This window comes from Schistocerca americana, chromosome 3 (assembly GCF_021461395.2).
Source record: "Schistocerca americana isolate TAMUIC-IGC-003095 chromosome 3, iqSchAmer2.1, whole genome shotgun sequence".
Taxonomy (NCBI): Eukaryota; Metazoa; Arthropoda; class Insecta; order Orthoptera; family Acrididae; genus Schistocerca; species Schistocerca americana.
The window spans coordinates 812,556,113-812,577,478 of NC_060121.1; the positions used below are offsets into that span (position 1 = coordinate 812,556,113).

The 21,366-nt window shown below is 41.1% G+C and overlaps 1 protein-coding gene across 1 annotated transcript in view; it reads right to left on the reverse strand.

Moving 5' to 3' along the window:
- Nucleotides 1–2,749: 2,749 nt before the first annotated feature.
- The window catches only part of LOC124605548 (SUMO-activating enzyme subunit 2), a 133,590-nt gene continuing 114,973 nt past the window's right edge, over nucleotides 2,750–21,366 (reverse strand). Inside the window, exons 11-12 of the mRNA XM_047137305.1 lie at nucleotides 19,917–20,005; nucleotides 2,750–3,376 (exon numbers count right to left, since the gene is read on the reverse strand). Coding sequence (XP_046993261.1) covers nucleotides 3,204–3,376; nucleotides 19,917–20,005 — 262 coding nt within the window. The 3' untranslated portion in view covers nucleotides 2,750–3,203. The remainder of the gene's footprint in view (nucleotides 3,377–19,916; nucleotides 20,006–21,366) is intronic.

Sequence of the window (21,366 nt, forward strand, 5' to 3'; positions counted from 1 at the left end):
ATGGCAACAATTTTTTTCTTATGAATGTAATACAGAGGTTGAAATGCAACCAGTATGAAATTTTGGTAAACTTTCATAAAATAACAGAATGGCAACCATTCTCTCATCTACAGGAGATTGATGCGCCGAGCATAGTAACATACAACAGAAAACAGCATTCACATTAGCTTTCGAGCACTAGCTCTTTTTCATGCAGTAGTTGGTTGGTTGTTTTTGGGGAAGGAGACCAGACAGCGAGGTCATCGATCTCATCGGATTAGGGAAGGACGGGGAAGGAAGTCGGCCGTGCCCTTTGAAAGGAACCATCCCGGCATTTGCCTGGAGAGATTTAGGGAAACCACGGAAAACCTAAATCATGATGGCCGGACGCGGGATTGAATCGTCGTCCTCCCGAATGTGAGTCCAATGTCTAACCACTGCGCCACCTCGCTCGGTTTCATGCAGTAGTACACACATTCACTCACACAGATACACAAACGTACACACTCTTGGCCAGGGCAGTTTTGCTCCAGGAATTTCCAGTTTTGGCAGTAACACCACTTTTTAACCACATCTTCCAGGTCTTGATCAATTCACTAAAAGCACTACATGTTTAGTTAAATATGTCCAGCACCTTAAACAATCTTGAAACTGACATTACAGATAAGCTTACTTTTTTAAATGAAGTTAACCTCTCATGCTTCACCAGTCATCCATCACTGTTCGTTCAGTCAGTCACAAGTGAACCTCAATGAGGCTCTCAACAATTCTGTTAACCTCACTGCAACACAACTTAGTGATGTGTGGCTGTTCAGTGAATCGGGAAAACAATGATAACATTTGAAACAAGTGGTAAATAACTGGGGCTGCAGATATGTTCAGAACCTGAGCAAATAACTGTTTGCAGCCTTCATATTTCCCTCAAGTGCCAACATGTTAGGAGCTCTGTTCAGTCCTGTCAGGAGCTGGCAACTGACATATGTGCTTGAAAGTACTGTTTAGTTTTCTGTGGCCAAAACTGTGCAGTTAAACTCTGTGGAAAAATTTAACACTCAAGGAAGACATTGGGGCCAGGAATGGTGTCAGAAAATGCAGGGCTCTGGTACTTCATGCAAACTGAGGTGATTGTCATTTCCAGTTTTTTTTACTCTTAAATCATTCACGAAGGATAAAACTAAAGGATTTAATGAATGTTCCTATGGAATAAAGGTGCTTTGTAATAGACAGAATGCAGATGTGGGGAACAGTACTGTTCGTAGGCAGCCAGAATTGCTTGACAAGGCTATACGTGTACCTACAAAACAGGTGACAAACACAACGAATATTTAAGTGCTTGTGAAAGGAGTATTATTAGCTGGCAGCCACACCCTAGCACTTTCCTCGCTAAAATGTCAGTCACAAGATATTTAAATTACATTACAATTGATACGAATCTGAGAGATGTATCACAAAGCCAGGAGGAACTATTCTCTGGCTTCCTTGCTATCAGTTGCAAGTACATTGTCCAGTCACATTAAAGAGACCACCTGTCAAAAGCCTGAATAACCACCTTTCGCAGCGTGAACCACAGTAAGATATGCAAGACAACAGCCAGTGAGGTTCTGGAAAGTACCAACAGGGATGTGGAGACATGACAATTTCAGTGCCATGACCAACTGCACTAGGTTTCTCGGTTTGAGGATCCATGATGCATAAAGCCCAACCGACGTGGTGCTACAGATACTCAGTTGGGTTTAAATCTGGTGAGTCTTGGGGCCTGGGCAGTATAGTAAACTCATCTTGGTGCTCTTCGAACTGCGCACATACACTGCAAGCTGGATGACACATTGCCCTGTCCTGCTGGTAGATGCCATCGTGCCAACACGCAACAAATTGCATGTAGGGGTGGAGATGGTCCTCAGTGATAGACGCAAACTTTTATTCATCCACTGTGCCTTCCAGAATGACGAGATCACCATGAAATTCCACGAAAACATTCCCGAGACTGTAACGCTCTCTCCTCTGGCCTGGACCCTTCCAAAGATTGTTGCAGGGTGTTTGCTTTCATACATTTCTCATGTTTTATCGAAAAGGCCACCAGTGCGAATTCCAGCCTTCAGAGCCCATGAACAGCAGTCATCATGAGTGCATGGAGCTTGCGCCTGCTGCAGAGGCACATACACAGCTATGTTCATTTAATGGTTGTTAAAGCGACACCATTGGTAGTCCTTGGTTCATTTGGGCTGTTGTCATTCAACAGTTGCACGTCTGCCAATACACGTCTGCTGCAGCCATCTTTCACCCCTGTCATCTATGGCCACTGCTGCACTACGGTTGCAATGGCACCAGTTTTAGATACTGACATTTTGCCCCGCACAGTATACTTTAACCAGGCTGTGAACAGTTTACATACTTTGTCATCGTGGGAATGCTTCCACCCCTGTCCCAAAGCTGACGATCGTGCCCTCTTGGATATCAGATAAATCACTCCATTTACACATTATGACAAAGACTGCAGTGCACTGCACTGTTTCTTGTAGTGGCCCCCCCCCCCCACCCCAAAAAAAAGAACCACTTTACACACCTTCCAGTGCTACTAGCCACCACCTGCAGTCCGTGAGTGGTTATTGCACAATGACATTGAATGTGTGTGGTGTTCACATTAATGTGACTGAAAAAATCCAATTTTTATCTTTTTTCTCTCCATTCGTTAGCACATTACACACTACATTTTAAGCAGTGTAGGTTAAAGAAAAGTGGCCAATGAAATAATTAATTTGTAAATAATGAATAAATGACAAAATCTGAAGTATTTTATTTTAAAAACAAAAAAAGGAAATTCTCATATATTCAATACTGCACAAATTCATTCTGTATAAACTGGAAAGTACACAGTACCTTATACACATTTTTTTTCCATAATTCAGTTATCAATAGATTGTGTTAGGAGATTCAAACAGGATTGGTACTACTGTGTTAATGAAATATTTCATCTGTTTCTACTTATGTAATAATCATCGTCATGTACTGTTGCATACAATGTTTCACAAGTAATACTAACAGACACGTATTCAGCATTATTACACATTATGACACTGAAATCCTTATCACTCACACATCAATTCAGGAATATCCTTACATTCAAGGTTAAAACAGTACCTGAGTCTTAATAGTAATAATGCAGTTTGCCAACAACTGACAACTGGTGGCAGTATAATATATATCACAATTCAGGTGTCCCATAATCAGACCTCAACAATTTCAATATCACTGTCTTGAAGTTTAGGTTTCTTTGAAATACTGTTTTCTTCATCACTGGTTGACTTCCTTTTCTTTCCTTCTCGGTCAGTTTTGGTTATTTCATTAACACCATCAGCATCGACAACTTCAATGTCGTCATCATCATTGTCCGTGGTGCCTGTAAGAAAAATTATTATAAAAATGCATAATACTGGAGGGCCTAAGGAGTGGAATGGCAACATATACAATCTGACAATTAATTTGCACACTGTGATAACAGATTTATCTGCAGCAGGCGCGGCTCGTAATTAAAGGCTCTGAGGCGGAGCCGCCCCAAAATATTTGTTAAAGTAAATTTCGCAAGAACATATTACAAAATTTAAATTATCAGGACGAATTTCGCACATTTCCCATTCCGATTAAAATAACGACGGTCAACGTTTTTGGAACTGTTTGTATCGATAGATGTTTTCCGAACGGTTAGTAGTGTTTAGGCTGCGCCTTGGAACGTCCGTAAGCTGCATGTAGTAGCGGTATGGGGGCGTGGCTTCTACATAGTACTGCTCTTTATGGGTGACCCGAAGGCTCAGAGCTTGCTGCCTAAGGGTGTCATACCAACCACCACATGTTTTTCACGTTCCACTATCTATGTAATAAAGGAATGCAGAGTAGCCCAAACTTCGCTATCCAATCTCTGTCTCTGCACATCTCTACTACGCTTCAATGCGTCATTAATCGACGTTAAGTATTATTGTTTTGATAATGTTTTACATAGTTGTTTTGTTTCTACCATTGGCTATTTTATCCACATTTACAATAAGTTTGCAAATATCCCGCCAATGTGCACTAGACTACTGTAACTACAGGCTCTCTAACCGTAACCACAGTACTGCCATCTAGCGAGAGTTTCATAAGTGATTAGAGGACAAAGTACGCGAAATTTGTCCCGTGACTTTACTTTCCTTGCTTGCTGATGCTGACTGATTTTGTTGATATCGTGTGATATTAGCAAGTTTCTTTTTCGGAGTGTATTTTGCAAGATTTTAGTGAGTTTTACTTGCTTGTGAATATCTGCGACATACCGCGAGTGTGAAACCAGCACAATATGAATTCAGTGTGCAATTTAATAGGTAAAAACTTGGAACACGGCCATAGGATGCAAGTGAAAGAACTTGGTGCACCCAGACCCGATCTAACGATCAATCAAGAACAGAAACAGTGCAAATCTAGGCAAGGATAAAAACGCAGTTTTAATAGAGCAATGTACGATGCAGCTGAGTGGTTGTGAAGTGGAAAATGCATTTTTCTGTTTCACCTGTCTTCGTACAAACAGTACTGATAGTGCCTGGACTGAAACTGGTATCACTGACTTAAAGAATTTTCACGCAAAGGTGAAAAAGCATAATTCCAGCAGAAAATATTTAGCTTCGAGCTTTGGAGGTAAACTACATTAAACGCCTTAAATTTAGAACTGAAAACACCAAAAATATTAAGCAGCCGCAAAGTTAACATTCATCGCATTAAAGATCTCTCCGAAACGCGTCTTTTCATACGATTTGCTGCAAAGTGTCAGAAAATGTAATGACGACGTATAAAAACACTAACCAAAGATTTTAACTTGAAGTTAGCTTCTAATGATATTTAATAAATTAATACCTGATTATAGAAGACACAGTACGTAAAATTATGGGTAGAGAGTGATCTGCCCACCCCCCTCCACCTGAATTCTTAGTTGTTTATGTCAGACTAATCTGTAATGTAACCAGAGGTCTATATTGGCTCCGATTGATAAATGCCGCAGCATTCCCCAGTATAGAAACCACGAGCCGCGCCTGATCTGCAGCATACACAATTCAGCAAGTTAATCTTTTAGATTAGCCTGACAGTAACGTAACTGTTTCACAAACAATATGGTAAAAATTTCATTTGGAGATAAGACTAGCTGACTTGTTTGAATAAATACACAACACTCCTTCACCTGAACCGACTGATACAGTAATGTACTTGGTAATTTTATGATGTGATTTATTCATAAGGTCTCATTATTATTAGGATGACATTAGATTCCAAAGTGTAGTGTTCTAAAACATCACTAAAAGTAGGATCGTAGAAGATATGAAGAAAAATTAAAATACACTGGGCTTGCTATGGAAAAAGTTCTGACTTTCAACCAGATGACTTAGAATAATTTTTGCACCTGGCAGGGATGGATGGAGTGGAAAAACTCAATTGGCATAGTAATTATCTCGTGTAATACAGTGAATTCTAGAGCAAGAATGTATTGCTCATTTGGTGCCCTGCAGCTTGAAAACTCGTAAAATTTGTAATTTTATTAATTAATTATTCAACAAAAGCTGCTTTGTGGTAGTATTTTATTTCACCAGACTAATTTCCGGCATTGCGCATCACCAGTGGTATCTGTATTACACAAATATTTTACGATAAGTTACTTTCAATGTATCTGTGATTTCAGTTCATTGTAATTTGACTTGCCTTTTATGTAATTTTAACATATATAACAAAACATTTTGACATTACTTTAAACGAACAGGCCAATTTAAAAAATAAATAAATAAATTGAACATTTCACCACAGCAATTCCCAATGACAACTGCATATACTTCATAAATAATTCCTTTTCTGATATATATGTATATGGTTGGTTTATTCTTTTTTGGGGCGGGGATGAGAGGAAGGAACTAAACAGTGAGATCATCGATCCCATGATCTAAGAGGACAGAATCAAGGGAGAAACAACACAAAGGGCACAGTCCAGTTAATGAGAAGGGATAACTGGCAAACAAAGAGGGAAAAGGGAGATCAGGGCAGCAGAAAGAGGAAGAACAGGAGTGTGGTACGTAGAAACAGGAAGATCAGGGGTGCCCCAGTAACACTGTGACGAGGGGCACCAGCAATGCCACCAACCTCTCCTGACACCCACACCACATCAGCATCACGATACAAGGACAACACTAGTGGGAGAAGACCCAAGAAAAGGGTTAACAAAACTGAACAATAGACCAGACAAAATGGAGGGAAAAAGCAGGGAGAATCTGGCTGGTGCAAAGAAAAGGTCAAGGCCTATGTAACCAATTTCTATGATAACTGAGGGACTCAAATTCCTGAGGAAAATTAAAAGACTTAAACCTGACAGGATGAACCATTTTTGCAAAGAAAACTGAGGACAGACACAACCATATGAGGGTCATCCTCAATCACTCTGACAAGGAAGGTTGTTGGAAGGTGTTTTTAGTGTGAAGGGCCAAAAGGCGGGGGCGAGTCCAGCAAAATATGGACCATCGTGAGGGAAGCTCCGCAACTACAAAGGAGGGGTGGGGGGTGGCTCTTTGCAGGGTAAGAAACTATGGGTCAACCTAGTATGGCCAATACGAAGACGACAGAAGATGGCAGATTCCCGCCGGTGAGGTAGAGGGAAGAACATCACGTGGTGGGAGTCTCTTTGATTATGCAAAGTTTATTAGAAACGGGTAGCCTCCCAAGAGTTGGCCCTTGATTAAGCAAAAAGGGATATGATACAAAGCTGCAAATCCACCGCTGGAAGGGACACAGAGAACATTGTTAAGTGAATCAACGGGAAGTGGTCACTATTATAGAGGTCGTCCTGTAGCGACTAGTGTAAGAAAAGAAGGGGAGGGGAACAGAGTGAATTATCAATGGCAGAGAAAGTGCCATACGTGGCAACAAAATGGGTATGGGAAACATCATTAAGAAGGGACAGGTCATGGTCCACAAGAAATTATTCAATCTGGAGCCTCCGATTAGATGAAAAAATGTTGTCCCACAAAGGGTGATGGGGATTTTAATGCCTAAGGAAGAGGAAGGGAGCGGGCAAGGTACTGAAGTAGGGCAGTTAGGGCAGCAGACTGTCAAGAGGGAAATAGAGACTGCAAACCCTGACTGCAGAGAGTAAGTGGACTCGGACGGCAACTGCTTCCAATGTGCTACAGAGTGGGCACCAAGTACTAACAATATCCATACAGACCGATCTGCAAACACCACTGGAAGCCCTCAAAGGGCCGCCCGGTTCTGAAAAAAAAAAAAAACATGGACCCCATGAAGTGTTGGTGAGTGAGCATCAGTAAAATGAGATTCCTGGAGAGCAACACAAGCTGCCGAGTAAAAGGCAATAAGGGATTGCAACGCTGGGAGATGATGGTAGTATCCACTACAGTTCCATTGGAAAGCACAGAGTGGATATCCAAATGGGAGGCAAACAGGCTGGAGCCAACCATGCCACTGGGTTACCATCCGTCATTAACAAGGATGGGATGATATCCACAAATAAGATGTCAGACTCCTCTACATCTACATGGATAATCTGCAAAACACATTTAAGGGCCTGCCAGAGGGTTCATCGAACCACCTTCACAACTCTCTATTATTGCAATCTCATATAGTGCGCGGAAAGAATGAACACCTATATCTTCCCGTACGAGCTCTGGTTTCCCTTCTTTTATCATGGTGATTGTTCCTCCCTATGTAGGTCAGTGTCAACAAAATATTTTCGCATTTGGAGGAGAAAGTTGGTGACTCGAATTTCGTGAGAAGATTCCGTCGCAACGAAAAATGCCTTTCTTTTAATGATGTCCAGCCCAAATCCTGGATCATTTCTGTAACACACTCTCCCATATTTCGCAATAATACAAAACGTGCTGCATTCTTTGAACTTTTTCGATATACTCCGTCAGTCCTATCTGGTAAGGATCTCACACCATGCAGCAGTATTCTAAAAGGGGACGGACAAGCGTAGTGTAGGCAGTCTCCTTAGTAGGTCTGTTACATTTTCTAAGTGTCCTGTCAATAAAACACAGTCTTTGGTTAGCCTTCCCCGCAACATTTTCTGTGTGTTCCTTACAATTTAAGTTGTTCGTAATTGTAATAACAAGGTATTTAGTTGAATTAACGGCTTTTAGATTAGACTGCTTTATCGTGTAACCGAAGTTTAACGAGTTCCTTTTAACACTCATGTGGATGACCTCACACTTTCGTTATTTAGGGTCAACTGCCACTTATCGCACCATTCTGATATTTCTTCTAAATTGTTTTGAAGTTTGTTTTGGTCTTCTGATGACTTTATTAGTCGATAAATGACAGCATCACCTGCAAACAACCGACGACGACTGCTCAGATTGTCTCCAAAATCGTTAATTTAGTTGTTGTTGTTGTTGTTGTTGTTGTGGTCTTCAGTCCTGAGACTGGTTTGATGCAGCTCTCCATGCTACTCTATCCTGTGCAAGCTTCTTCATCTCCCAGTACCTACTGCACCCTACATCCTTCTGAATCTGTTTAGTGTATTCATCTCTTGGTCTCCCTCTATGATTTTTACCCTCCACACAGCCCTCCAATAATAAACTGGTGATCCCTTGATGCCTCAGAATATGTCCTACCAACCAATCTCTTCTTCTAGTCAAGTTGTGCCACAAAATTCTCTTCTCCCCAATTCTATTCAATACCTCCTCATTAGTTATATGATCTACCCATCTAATCTTCAGCATTCTTCTGTAGCACCACATTTTGAAAGCTTCTATTCTCTTCTTGTCCAAACTATTAATCGTCCACGTTTCACTTACATACATGGCTACACTCCATACAAATACTTTCAGAAACAACTTCCTGACCCTTAAATCTATACCCGATGTTAACAAATTTCTCTTCTTCAGAAACACTTTCCTTGCCATTGCCAGTCTACATTTTATATCCTCTCTACTTCGGCCATCATCAGTTATTTTGCTCCCCAAATAGCAAAACTCATTTACTACTTTAAGCGTCTCATTTCCTAATCTAATTCCCGCAGCACCACTCGATTTAATTCGACTACATTCCATTATCCTCGTTTTGCTTTTGTTTAAACCGATAGTTCAGTAATTTTCACATCTGTCAGCACCTGCTTTCTTTGGGATTGGAATTATTATATTCTTCTTGAAGTCTGTGGGTACTTCGCCTGTCTCATACACCTTGCTCACCAGATGGTGGAGTTTTGTCAGGACTGGCTCTCCCAAGGCTATCAGTAGTTCCAATGGAATGTTGTCTACTCCGGGGCCTAGTTTCGACTTAGGTCTTTCAGTGCTCTGTCAAACTCTTCAAGCAGTATCATATCTCCCATTTCATCTTCTTCTACCTCCTCTTCCATTTCCATAATATTGTCCTCAAGAACATCGCCCTTGTATAGACCCTCTATATACTCCTTCCACCTTTCTGCTTCCCTTCTTTGCTTAGAACTGGGTTTCCAACTGAGCTCTTGATATTCATGCAAGTGCTTTTTTTTCTCCAAAGGCCTCTAATTTTCCTGCAGGCAGTATCTATCTTACCCCTAGTGATACATGCTTCTACATCCTTACATTTGTCCTCTAGCCAACCCTGCTTAGCCATTTTGCACTTCCTGTCGATCTCATTTTTGAGACATTTGTATTCCTTTTTGCCTGCTTCATTTACTGCATTTTCATATTTTCTCCTTTCATCAATTAAATTCAATATCTCTTCTGTTACCCAAGGATTTCTATTAGCCCTCGTCTTTTTACCTACTTGATCCTCTGCTGCTTCCACTATTTCATCTCTCAAAGCTACCCATTCTTTTTCTGCTGCATTTCTTTCCCCCATTCTTGCCAATCGTTCCCTAATGCTCTCCCTGAAACACTCTACAACCTCTGGTTCTTTCAATTTATTCAGGTCCCATCTCCTTAAATTCCCATCTTTTTGCAATTTCTTCAGCTTTAATCTACAGTTCAGAACCAATAGATTGTGGTCAGAGTCCACATCTGCCCCTGGAAATGTCTTACAATTTAAAACCTGGTTCCTAAATCTCTGTCTTACCATTATGTAATCTATCTGACACCTTCCAGTATCTTCCACACCTTCCAGTATCTTCCATGTATACAACCTTCTTTTATGATTCTTGAACCAAGTATTCGCTATGATTAAGTTATGCTCTGCGCAAAATCCTACCAGGCGGCTTCCTCTTTCATTCCTTAACCCAATTCCATATTCACCTACTACGTTTCCTTCTCTTCCTTTTCCTATTATCGAATTCCAGTCACCTGTGAGTATTAAATTTTCGTCCCCCTTCATTATCTGAATAATTTCTTTTATCGAATCATACATTTCATCAATCTCTTCGTTTGGCATATAAACTTGAACTACTGTGGTAGGCATGGCCTTCGTATCTATCTTACCTGCCTGCTTAAGGGATCTGACATTTCACGCTCCGTTAATATAGATAAGGAACAGCAAATGGCTATAACACTACCTTGGGTAACGCTAGAAATCACTTGTGTTTTACTCGATGACTTTCTGTCAATTACTACGAACTGTTAGCTCTCTGCCAGGAAATCACAAATCCAGTCACATAACTGAGACGATATTCGATAAGCACTCAGTTTCACTACAAGCTGCTTGTGTGTTACAGCGTCAAAAGCCTTCTGGAAATCCTGAAATACGGAATCGATCTGAAATCCCTTGTCAATAGCACTCAAAACTTCATGTGAATAAAGAGTTAGTTGTGTTTCGCAGGAACAATGTCTTCTAAACCCATGTTGACTGTGTGTCAATAGACTGTTTTCTTCAAGGTAATTCATAATGTTCGAACACAATGTATGTTCTAAAATATTGCTGCATATCGATGTTAACGATATGGGCCTGTAATTTAGTGGATTACTCCTACTACCTTTCTTGAATATTGGTGTGACCTGTGCAACTTTCCAGTCTTTGGGTACGGATCTTTCGTTGAGCAAACGGTGGTATATGATTGTTAAGTATGGAGCTAAGGCATCAGTATATTCCGAAAGGAACCTAATTGGTATACAGTCTGGACCAGAAGACTTGCTTTTATTAAGTGATTTGAGCTGCTTCACTACACCGAGGATATTTACTTCTACGTTACTCATGTTGGCAGCTGTTCTCAATTCGAATTCTGGAATATTTACTACTTCTTTTGTGAAGGCATTTTGGAAGGCTGTGTTTAGTAACTCTGCCTTGGCAGCACTGTCTTCAATAGTATCTCCATTGCTATCGCGCAGAGAAGGCATTGATTGTTTCTTGCGCTAACGTACTTTACATACGACCAGAATCTGTTTGGATTTTCTACCAGGTTTCGAGACAAAGTTTCGTTGTGGAAACTGTTATAGGCATCTCGCATTGAAGTCCGCACTAAATTCCGAGCTTCTGTAAAAGATCGCCAATCTTTGTGATTTTGCATCTGTTTAAATTTGACGTTTGTTCTGCTGTTTCTGCAACAGTGTTCTAACCCGTTTTGCATACCAAGGAAGATCAGCTCCGTAGTTTGTTAATTTATTTAGTATAAATCTCTCAATTGCTGCCGATACTATTTCTTTGAATTTAAGCCACATCTGGTCTACACTTATATTATTAATTTGGAATGAGTGGAGATTGTCTCTCAGGAAGGCATCAAGTGAATTTTTATCTGCTTTTTTGAATAGGTATAATTTTCGCTTATTTTTCAAGGATTTGGGGATTACAGTATTCAATCTCGCTACGACAACCCTGTGTTCACTAATCGCTGAATCGGCTTTGATGCTCGTTATTAACTCAGGATTGTTTGTTGCTAAGAGGTCAGGTGTGTTTTCACAACCGTTTACCATTTGCGTGGGCTCATGAACTAACTGCTCAAAATAATTTTCAGAGAATACGTTTAGCACAATTTCGGATGATATTTTATGCGTACCTCCAGAATTAAACATGTATTTCCGCCAACATATTGAGGGGAAATAAAAGTCACCACCAACTAATATGGTATGAGTTGGGTACATGTTTGAAATCAAACTCAAGCTATCTTTGAACCTTTTAGCAACTGTATCATCTGAATTGGGACGTCGGTAAAAGGATTCAATTATTATTTTATTCCGGTTGCCAACAATGACCTCTGCCCAAACTAACTCACAGGAAATATCTACTTCAATTTCGCGACAAGTTAAACTACTTCTGACAGCAACAAACACACCACCGCCAACCGTGTTTAGCCTATCTTTTCGAAACACCGTTAGGTTCTTCGCAAAAATTTCGGCTGAGCTTATATCCGGCTTTAGCCAGCTTTCAGAGTCTATAACGATCTGAGCATCAGTGCTTTCTATTAGTGCTTGGAGCTCTGCTACTTTCCCCAACACAGCGGCAACAATTTACAACTGTTACACCAATGGTTCCTGTATTTACGTTTTTCCTGTGTTCAGCCTGCACCCTTTGTGACTGAAGCCCTTCTTGTGTTTTCCCAATACCCTCTAACCTAAAAAACCGCCCAGTCCACGCCACACAGCCCCTGCTACCCGTGTAGCAGCCTCCTGCATGTAGTGGACACCTGACCTATTTAGTGGAACCCGAAACCCAACCACCCTTTGGCTCAAGTCGAGGAATCTGCAGCCCACACGGTCGCAGAACCGTCTGAGCCTCTGATTCAGACCCTACATTCGGCTCTGTACTAGAGGTCTGCAATCGGTCCTGTCGACTATGCTGGAAATGGTCAGCTCACCTGCAGTTGGCTGCACCCTGTGCTCTTCATGGCATACGGGAGGACTCTTTCCACATCTGGAATGACTCCACCCGGTATGCACACGGAGTGCACATTGGATTTCTTACCCTCCTTGTCGGCCCAAGTCCCTAAAGGGCCCCATAACGTGACTAACGTTGGAGCTCCCAACTACCAATAATCCCACCATCTGTGTTTGCCCGTATCTTGCAGGCTGAGTGGTTTCCTCTGAAATAGGACAGGCGACAGCATCTGGCTCGGAGACAGTGTCAGCCACAGACAGTGCCTGGAACTTGTTTGTCAGACAAACTAGGGAGGCCTTATGTGCGGCTGCCTGGGAAGTCTTTCACCGCCTGCTTCACCCTGGCGTGACCTCCCACTGGGCCACAGGTGAGGGGTCAGCCTCAGTGCTAGCAGTAACTGGGTTGGCCACCGGAGAGGACTGATCGGAGGACTCAGACATGCTGAACGTCCATTGGATCCCCACGGCCAGCCCACAACAGTGGTACCCATCCACTGCAGCCTCAAGCTGTGTAACCAAAGCCATCACAGCCTGAAGCTGAGAGCGAAGTGTCACCAACTCGGCTCACATCCACACACAACAATCGCAGTCCCTGTCCATACTAAAGGCCATGGAAAACTAAACTATGCAGATAAACGGACTATCGGCACGTGCTGCGCAACTCTACTGTAGATCCTGACGAAAACGCACGAACTGGGACTAGTAATACGCAGATATTCAAAAACCTATCTACTGAGCACTCAGGTGGAACTAAATAATTTGCCCCTGATTAGGAAGTTTTAAAATGTCACAAAATTGGTTTACTTTCCGACGCAAATGAAAACCCGACAACTGTGGCTATTGGATATTAAATTTACACGCAGAAACACAAGAAACTGAACTATTAAAGCACACAGGTGATATAATAAAATTCGCTCCCGGTTAGGAACTCGTAAATGACAAAAGCCGTTCATTTCCCTGTTGCTGCGTCTGTCTCGGTCGGCTACTGCTGCCTGACTCGGGTTGCGAGGGGGGAGATGGCAACTCTTGGGGAAGGGAGGGAAAGGGGGGGGGGGTTAATGCATGGAGTGAGAGCAGGATGCTCCAAGACCGAAAGAGAGCAGGTTACCTTGGGGCACACTGACTGTGTCCTGTGGCTGAGTTGTGGTAGCAGGTCCACAGCCTGAGAGGTGCTGGGGAGAAGAGTCCCAGGAGGGAGCCCCAACACCGGAGGGTGCCGACGAAGGGGAAACTTTTTCAGCTGGGGAGAGGGATCAGAAATTGGAGGGGGTGGAGAGTTGGAACTGAAGGGGAGGGGGGGGGGGAGAAGAGGAGAGGGGGATGGAACTGGGTTAAGGACATAACAGAGGCAAAAGTAGAAGTTATCAGTACAGGATGAAGTCTGTCATATTTCTGATGAGCCTCAGTGCAAGATACACGATCAGGCGACTTATACTTTTGCACCTTTTTTCTTTCTTATAAGTCAGGCAATCTGCTGAGTGTGGAGAGCGATGGTCATGACAATTAAAAAGCACGGGTGGTGGAACACAGGCTCTTCTCATGGAGTGGGTGTCCACATTCACCACACAGAGGGTCTGCCATACATCGAGAAGATGAGCCGAGCGCCAGAAGCACCTCATGGGTGGCGGGATGTACAGCTTCATGTCACATCGATAACACGCAAGTTTGACCTTTTGTGTGAGGGTATCTCCCTCAAAAGCCAGAATAAAGGCACTGGTATCGGTGTGACTGTCCTTATGGCCTTTCTGCATATACCGAACAAAATGAATGCCCCGTCATTCCAGATTGGCCCAGACTTAGTTTGAAGAATGAGGTCCCTATGAAAAATGGCTCCCTGAACCATATTCAAAGACTGTCGAGATGTAATGGACACTAGAACTTTGCCAAGATGATCACAAGCGTAAATACCTGCAGATTGTGCGGCTAAAGAAGTTTTGAGCAACAGGGAATCCGACTGCATCTTACTGAGAGGCTTCATACACTTGTCTTTGATATTGTCACCCAAAAATAATGGCTTTGTGACGGCAAAGTGTCCCTGTCCCTCCTCCCTGGGTGTAGCCAGGAAAAGGGAGGCCGTAGGGTCACAAAAGGGAACATTCAATGATCCGTTACCAACCAAAGAGATGGCTGTAGAACGGCCAGATTTTTGGAGCTTGATACATTTCATACGGAAAGCATCCGTCCTGATACCACCCACATCAATTGGGGGGGCTTTCCGCATGGGTGTCACCCAGCCACAGCAAGGGCCCCATTGGTAAACACTAGGGAACATTGAAACTTCCTGGCAGATTAAAACTGTGTGCCCGACTGAGACTCGAACTCGGGACCTTTGCCTTTCACGGGCAATTGCTCTACCATCTGAGCTACCGAAGCACGACTCACGCCCGGTCCTCACAGCTTTGCTTCTGCCAGTATCTCGTCTCCTACCTTCCAAACTTTACAGAAGCTCTTTCATATCAGCGCACACTCTGCTGCAGAGTGAAAATCTCGTTCTGGAAACATCCCCCAGGCTGTGGCTAAGCCATGTCTCCGCAATATCCTTTCTTTCAGGAGTGCTAGTTCTGCATGGTTCGCAGGAGAGCTTCTGTAAAGTTTGGAAGGTAGGAGACGATATACTGGCAGAAGTAAAGCTGTGAGGACTGGGCGCGAGTCGTGCTTTGGTAGCTCAGATGGTAGAGCACTTGCCTGGGAAAGGCAAAGGTCCCAAGTTCGAGCCTCAGTCGGGCACACAGTTTTAATCTGCCAGGAAGTTTCATATCAGCGCACACTCCGCTGCAGAGTGAAAATCTCATTCTGGAAACTAGGGAACATTACATATAAGGCAAGACGAATTACAATGAAATGGATACATGAAACTATACAACATACAAAAAGTAATGTCTTATAAGAAATATCTGTCTTTTGTGTAATGCTGATAGTGCTGATGAAACTAGTCAAGTGGGGGGGGGGGGGGGGGGGGAAAAAAAAAACACCCTGTCGCAAAGCAGCTTTTATCAAACAATTAATTAATAACTGATATGGTTATAATAGAGGGAAACATTCCACGTAGGAAATATATATCTAAAAACAAAGATGATTTGACTTACCAAATGAAAGTGCTGGCAGGTCGACAGACACACAAACAACCACAAACATACACACAAAATTCAAGCTTTCGCAACAAACTGTTGCCTCATCAGGAAAGAGGGAAGGAGAGGGAAAGACGAAAGGAAGTGGGTTTTAAGGGAGAGGGTAAGGAGTCATTCCAATCCCGGGAGCGGAAAGACTTACCTTAGGGGGAAAAAAGGACGGGTATACACTTGCGCGCACACACACACATCCATCCATACATATACAGATGTTTTTAGATATATAATTAATAACTGACATATTTATAATACATAACTGTTGATGGGACATGACTTACTAACAATTTGGCAATTAATACTGTAGTGGTTGTCATTTCTACAATAAAAAATCCAAGTCTCCCTATGGAAGTCATGTGTACCATGAGCATGAATAGTGTCATCTATGATCTATGTGTATTCAAGTTAACTTTGTTGTGCATCTAAGACTAAGATGGGAAACTAATGGGACATTACTATAGCATTTTATTGGAGAGGTGTGGGGGAAAACTAGACAAAAGCCTTACGTCACATCCATGATCAGAGTTGCACAAGATCAATGGCAGTCAATCCAGTAGACATTCTGGTTGTGAAACTGTGTTCAACTATAAACCTTCCAATAATTACTGCAGGCAATATAAATCAGGCCTAAGTATAAATTTTAGAGAATGTGATGCATGAATATAAATCTATTCCGCTTCCACTGTCAACAAATAAAATATCAAGTAGAGCAGAGTATAATTAATTTTATACAGATAAAAACAAAACTTATGAAAATTACTGCTGCATCAAAAACATGCGTAGAAAGTTTAACTGTAAACAACTAGAAGCCAGTTTCAGGCAATATATGCCTGTGCTCCTCAATAAGTGGTGTGCACATAAGAAACAAATGGTTAAGTGTTGTACAGTGGCCAGGGACAGTGCATGATGTATCTGCCAAAAAGCACCTTTCTGTAACGCTTAGCTGTAATTTGAGCTTCGGGGTACAGTCAGAACATCTACATAGATTTTTTATGCTAGTTTAACAGCAGTGAGGCTATTTAGACACTATAGCGTTACTTTTGGGTGATGTAAAATAAATACCACAAGTATTAAATTAACAAAAGATAATGCTATCTTTCAGAGCACCAAAGTTTTTCGAGAAACAGAAACAAGTCTTCTAGTAGTGCATAACCCAGTGTTGCTACTGCCCAGGCAGATAAGAGTTGAATAGTGTGGTGTGGAATTTTAAGAGAACACACAAGTGCCACCACAATATACCACCCTCCTCTCGCAGTAATAAATGAGTCACACACTCACCTTCTAATTTGCACACTATTCTATCTAATGTAGGTAATATTTAAGCTGAGAAGGACAAGGTTATGAAACAAAATGATGACACTTATTTCACAGAGAATTAATCCCTTTTGGGGGTTACTATGAATTTCTACAGCAGAAATGAATTTTTAACAATGGTCTATATAACTTAGAGGCTACGGGAATTGGGTGAAGTAAGATATCCGAGACATATCCAGAGGCTGTGTGCGTACACAACATTACCAGAACTGCTTCCTCATGTTTACTTTTTTGGGCTTCTGGAAAGTTTTGAAAGGCTAGTTGAGCTTGTAAGGAGATACAACCATGACTTCCCTCAGTCTCATCTGGCATCTTCTCAGGGAAGAGATTCAGAAAGTTGTGTGAATATTATCAGATATGATGCCACATACAAAACAAATTATAACAGAAAACTTGAAGTTATAGAAGACAGAGGTATTAAAATATGCAACTTTCCATGTCCCTTTGGCATAAATAAAATCCTCATGACAAAAATACCAAACCCAATAACGGCATATAATTACAAAATGAATTTCCAGTATTTTAGAACATGCACCGATCGTCAAAATATAAACTGCTGTTCACTTTCAATTCTTAAAACAGAGCTTAACAACTCACTGGTTTTGAGTGAGAGTACCCGCAGCTGCTCAGGCGTCTGCTTGAGAGGAGAGCAGTAGTGGCCATGGTGGAGAGTGAGAGAGATGTGTGCACAGTCAGGTCATGACAACAGAGGAGGGGCACCAACTGCGAAATGGGTGGGTGGGTTGTTAGGTTGGTTGGTTGCTGGGAGGCTGGGTGGGTGGGGTGTGGGCACATTTTGACAGCAGTATCACCTAATAGCAGTAATTGCACGGCAGCACCGAATAACACTGACAATGTCTTCACACTTCAGTCTGCAGAGAAAGGAATCCCATCTTTCTATACAAAAAGATGGGTTAGCAAAATGTTTAGTGTGTCACAAGACACTGAATACTTTTTGGAAGTTCAATTTACTAAGGCACTACATATCTTAACACATCAAAAAATATGTAAAAGGGAAATGTGAGAAACCTCAGCATGTGCCAGAGATTTTAGACTTTAAAAGAAAGCTTTCTGAAGAGGAGGTTGCTGTTATCAAACATGACAATCACGTCGCAAACAGGATATGGTAGATAACATTCAGAATCAACTTGCACAGCTTGTTGCACACTCCTTACAACTCGAAAGTGCAGATAACACTGAGCACAGGCCCACTAGCTATGTTCATCTGCAGTGCACACAGTGAACTTGAGGTCAGAGAAGAATTCCTGGACTTAGTAGCAATGAAGAACACGGCAACTGGATGTGATATTCTTAGCAGTGTTGAAGAAAGCATAGAAAATATGGGTATGTCATGGAATTTATTAGTTTATATTTCTGCAAAGAGAGCACCAAGCCATTTTGAGAAACAGATCACGATTTGCAGTGCAACTGAAAGAGAAAATGAAAAACAGCAGTATCCAATGAAATCACCTATGCCCACTACACGATTCACCAGGAAAATTTATGTGCGACGAGTTTCTCTTTGAAAAATGTGATGAGTGGTAGTTTTTGCACGACTAATCATACACGGAAGTGTGGACTTCTAAACACTGCCAATTTAAGAACTTCCTTGAATCGATAGCCAGTCTACCTTATTACAAAGAGGTGACCTGGCTTAGTTGTGGCCAACTGTTAGATCGATTTTACTATATTATGGATGAGATAAATATGTTTACAGAAATGAGTAATATATGTTCCTGAACTGAGCCAGCCATTAACAAGAGCCATTACGGTCATTTGAACAACTTGAACACTTCACTTCAGGATAACAGACTTCATCGACTGTAGACAAGCATTCAAAATGAAACTATCACTTTGGGAGAATTGTATGCAAAAAGGAAATAAAAGTTCACTTCCCAAAATTGTTTTCATTGAAGGACTGGATTAACAGACTTAGAACACTATTCACACATTCCATGTAATTCTAAGGAAGAATTCCAGTTTTGATTTAACAATGTTAAACCCCTAGAGGGTGATTTTCATGTTTTCCTTTCCATATTCAGTGAATATGGATGACACGTGATCTGCAGCTTGAAGTAATTGACCTGCAATATGACAGACAACATAAAGACAAACAAGAGAAACAGTCTAGTTTCCTATAAGCATTTCCTTTGGGATCAATTTCCTGTTTTACACAAGGTAGCAGCAGGGACAATATCAATGATTGGTTCCACATACACCTGAATGACTTTTTTCGACAACGAAGAACAATAAAATGCATTTGAGAAACTCATTGTTTCATCGTAATGTGAACTGTATGTTATGTCTACAAAGCACACAAATGATTTTATCGAATATAGACACTCTTGTAAAAGGGAAGAAGATCAAGAGTGCAAGTGTTGGTTAAAAATTATTACACTGCAATGGCTAATTAAGTAAAATGAGATATATGTAACTACTTAATAATAAAATTACATGGTAGCATTACGTTTTTAGTTTCTTTGATTAATTTATGGCAGTGAAATGTCATTTACAGTGACTTAGATGGTTCTCACTGCAAAATTAATTAAGCGGCGAAATATGTGGTATACCCCCTCAAGTCTCCACATGGCTCTCCACTCCCTACCCTGTGCTGTGATGACGGAGATGGAGGGAGTACAGTATTTGCTGCTCACAGGCCTGTGCTCATTGTCTGCTCACAGAACATGTTGTCTGAAGCCTTGCATTAAAATTGTATCTGTAATACGTAAAAGCTTGAGAATAACAAGAGATGTGCAAAAATTACCATTAACACTCGTTCGGTCTTCTTCCTTTGGCTTAAGAGAGTCTTTGTCAGCAACAACCTCAAACTCTGGGTCATCCCTGCCTGGTACTCTGGAAAATAAAAAATTAAAATTCTAATACTTCATTCTGAAATGTAAGGTTATTTCACTATTAGTCAGCACACTATAAACACCAATATCATTCGAATACATATATATCCTTCCAAATAAAACATTAAAAAATGCTTGGGGCACTTAAAAATACAGTATAACCCCACTATTACGTTCCCGGAATTAACGTTTTCCCACCGTTTACGACATTTTTTTATTGGTTCCGTCACATTTCCTATGCCCACAATGTCAATTTTCACCTGATTTTGCGACAACATAATTATGATTTTCCTGCGATTTACGCATTATGAAAAAATGACGCTGGCTTAGATGTTGGCCGTCCAGTAGTCTTTACAAGTAAAAGTTGGAAAAATTCGTGCCGTATCTCCTGCTGCTGCCAAATTCTACTTGGTGTGGTGGCTAGCTTCATTCGAATGAAGATATCATGACCAATAACAACCATTTCCAAACTACCTCTACTGCGCAAACGCAGTTTCATCATGACAACCTTCGGTGTATGGCCACTTGGAGAGTTAGGTGACACCGTCATTCACTTTGCGTTCCTCAAATGTTTTTTATTTTAAACGCAGTGCCAATTATGTATTTCATTCATGGTAAGCAAAACGTGTTTTGAGAATTTATTCTCACAATCAAGTGCAGTATTTACGTATGCATTTTTTGTGGTGTGTGTGTGTGTGTGTGTAGTTTTCTACATAATTGATGAGGCACAGTACCTGGTAACCTAAAAGATGACTACAGTGAAAGAGACACAAAAAAATATATATTCAAACACTACACAAAATACTTTAGTACGTATCTACACTTGACAATGAGAAAAAAATTCTCAAAATGCATCATGCTAAGCATGAAGAAATATGTAACTAGTGCAGCATTTCATTATTTAAATAATGAATGGTGGCTGCAGGCTTTCAAAAACATTGATTAAGACATATGAAATGGAGTGAAATGCTCCTACGTCCCAGACAGTTATCAGATTCAGTTACATCAGCAGATTTTATCAGATAATAAATCTTCATTAGATAATAAACAAGACCCTGACAAGTCTTTAATGCTGGTTATGTACATATATCATACATAAAGTGCAAGGGGGTATCCCATAAGTAGCTTTTACAGCTTAAAACGTTATTTCCCGCATTTTACATTTTCCTGTGTTTTACACAATTTTTTTGAAGTCCCTTGAAAAGTGTAAAAGCAGTGTTTCACTGTAATTGTGACTGATTTAGTCCCTTCAGATTACAAGATAGCTGCTGATCATCAAGACTCTTGAATAGGGCACATTGTAATAATTGTGACAATATCATGGAAATGAAAAACTTCTTTGAATTTCTTTAAGCTACTGCT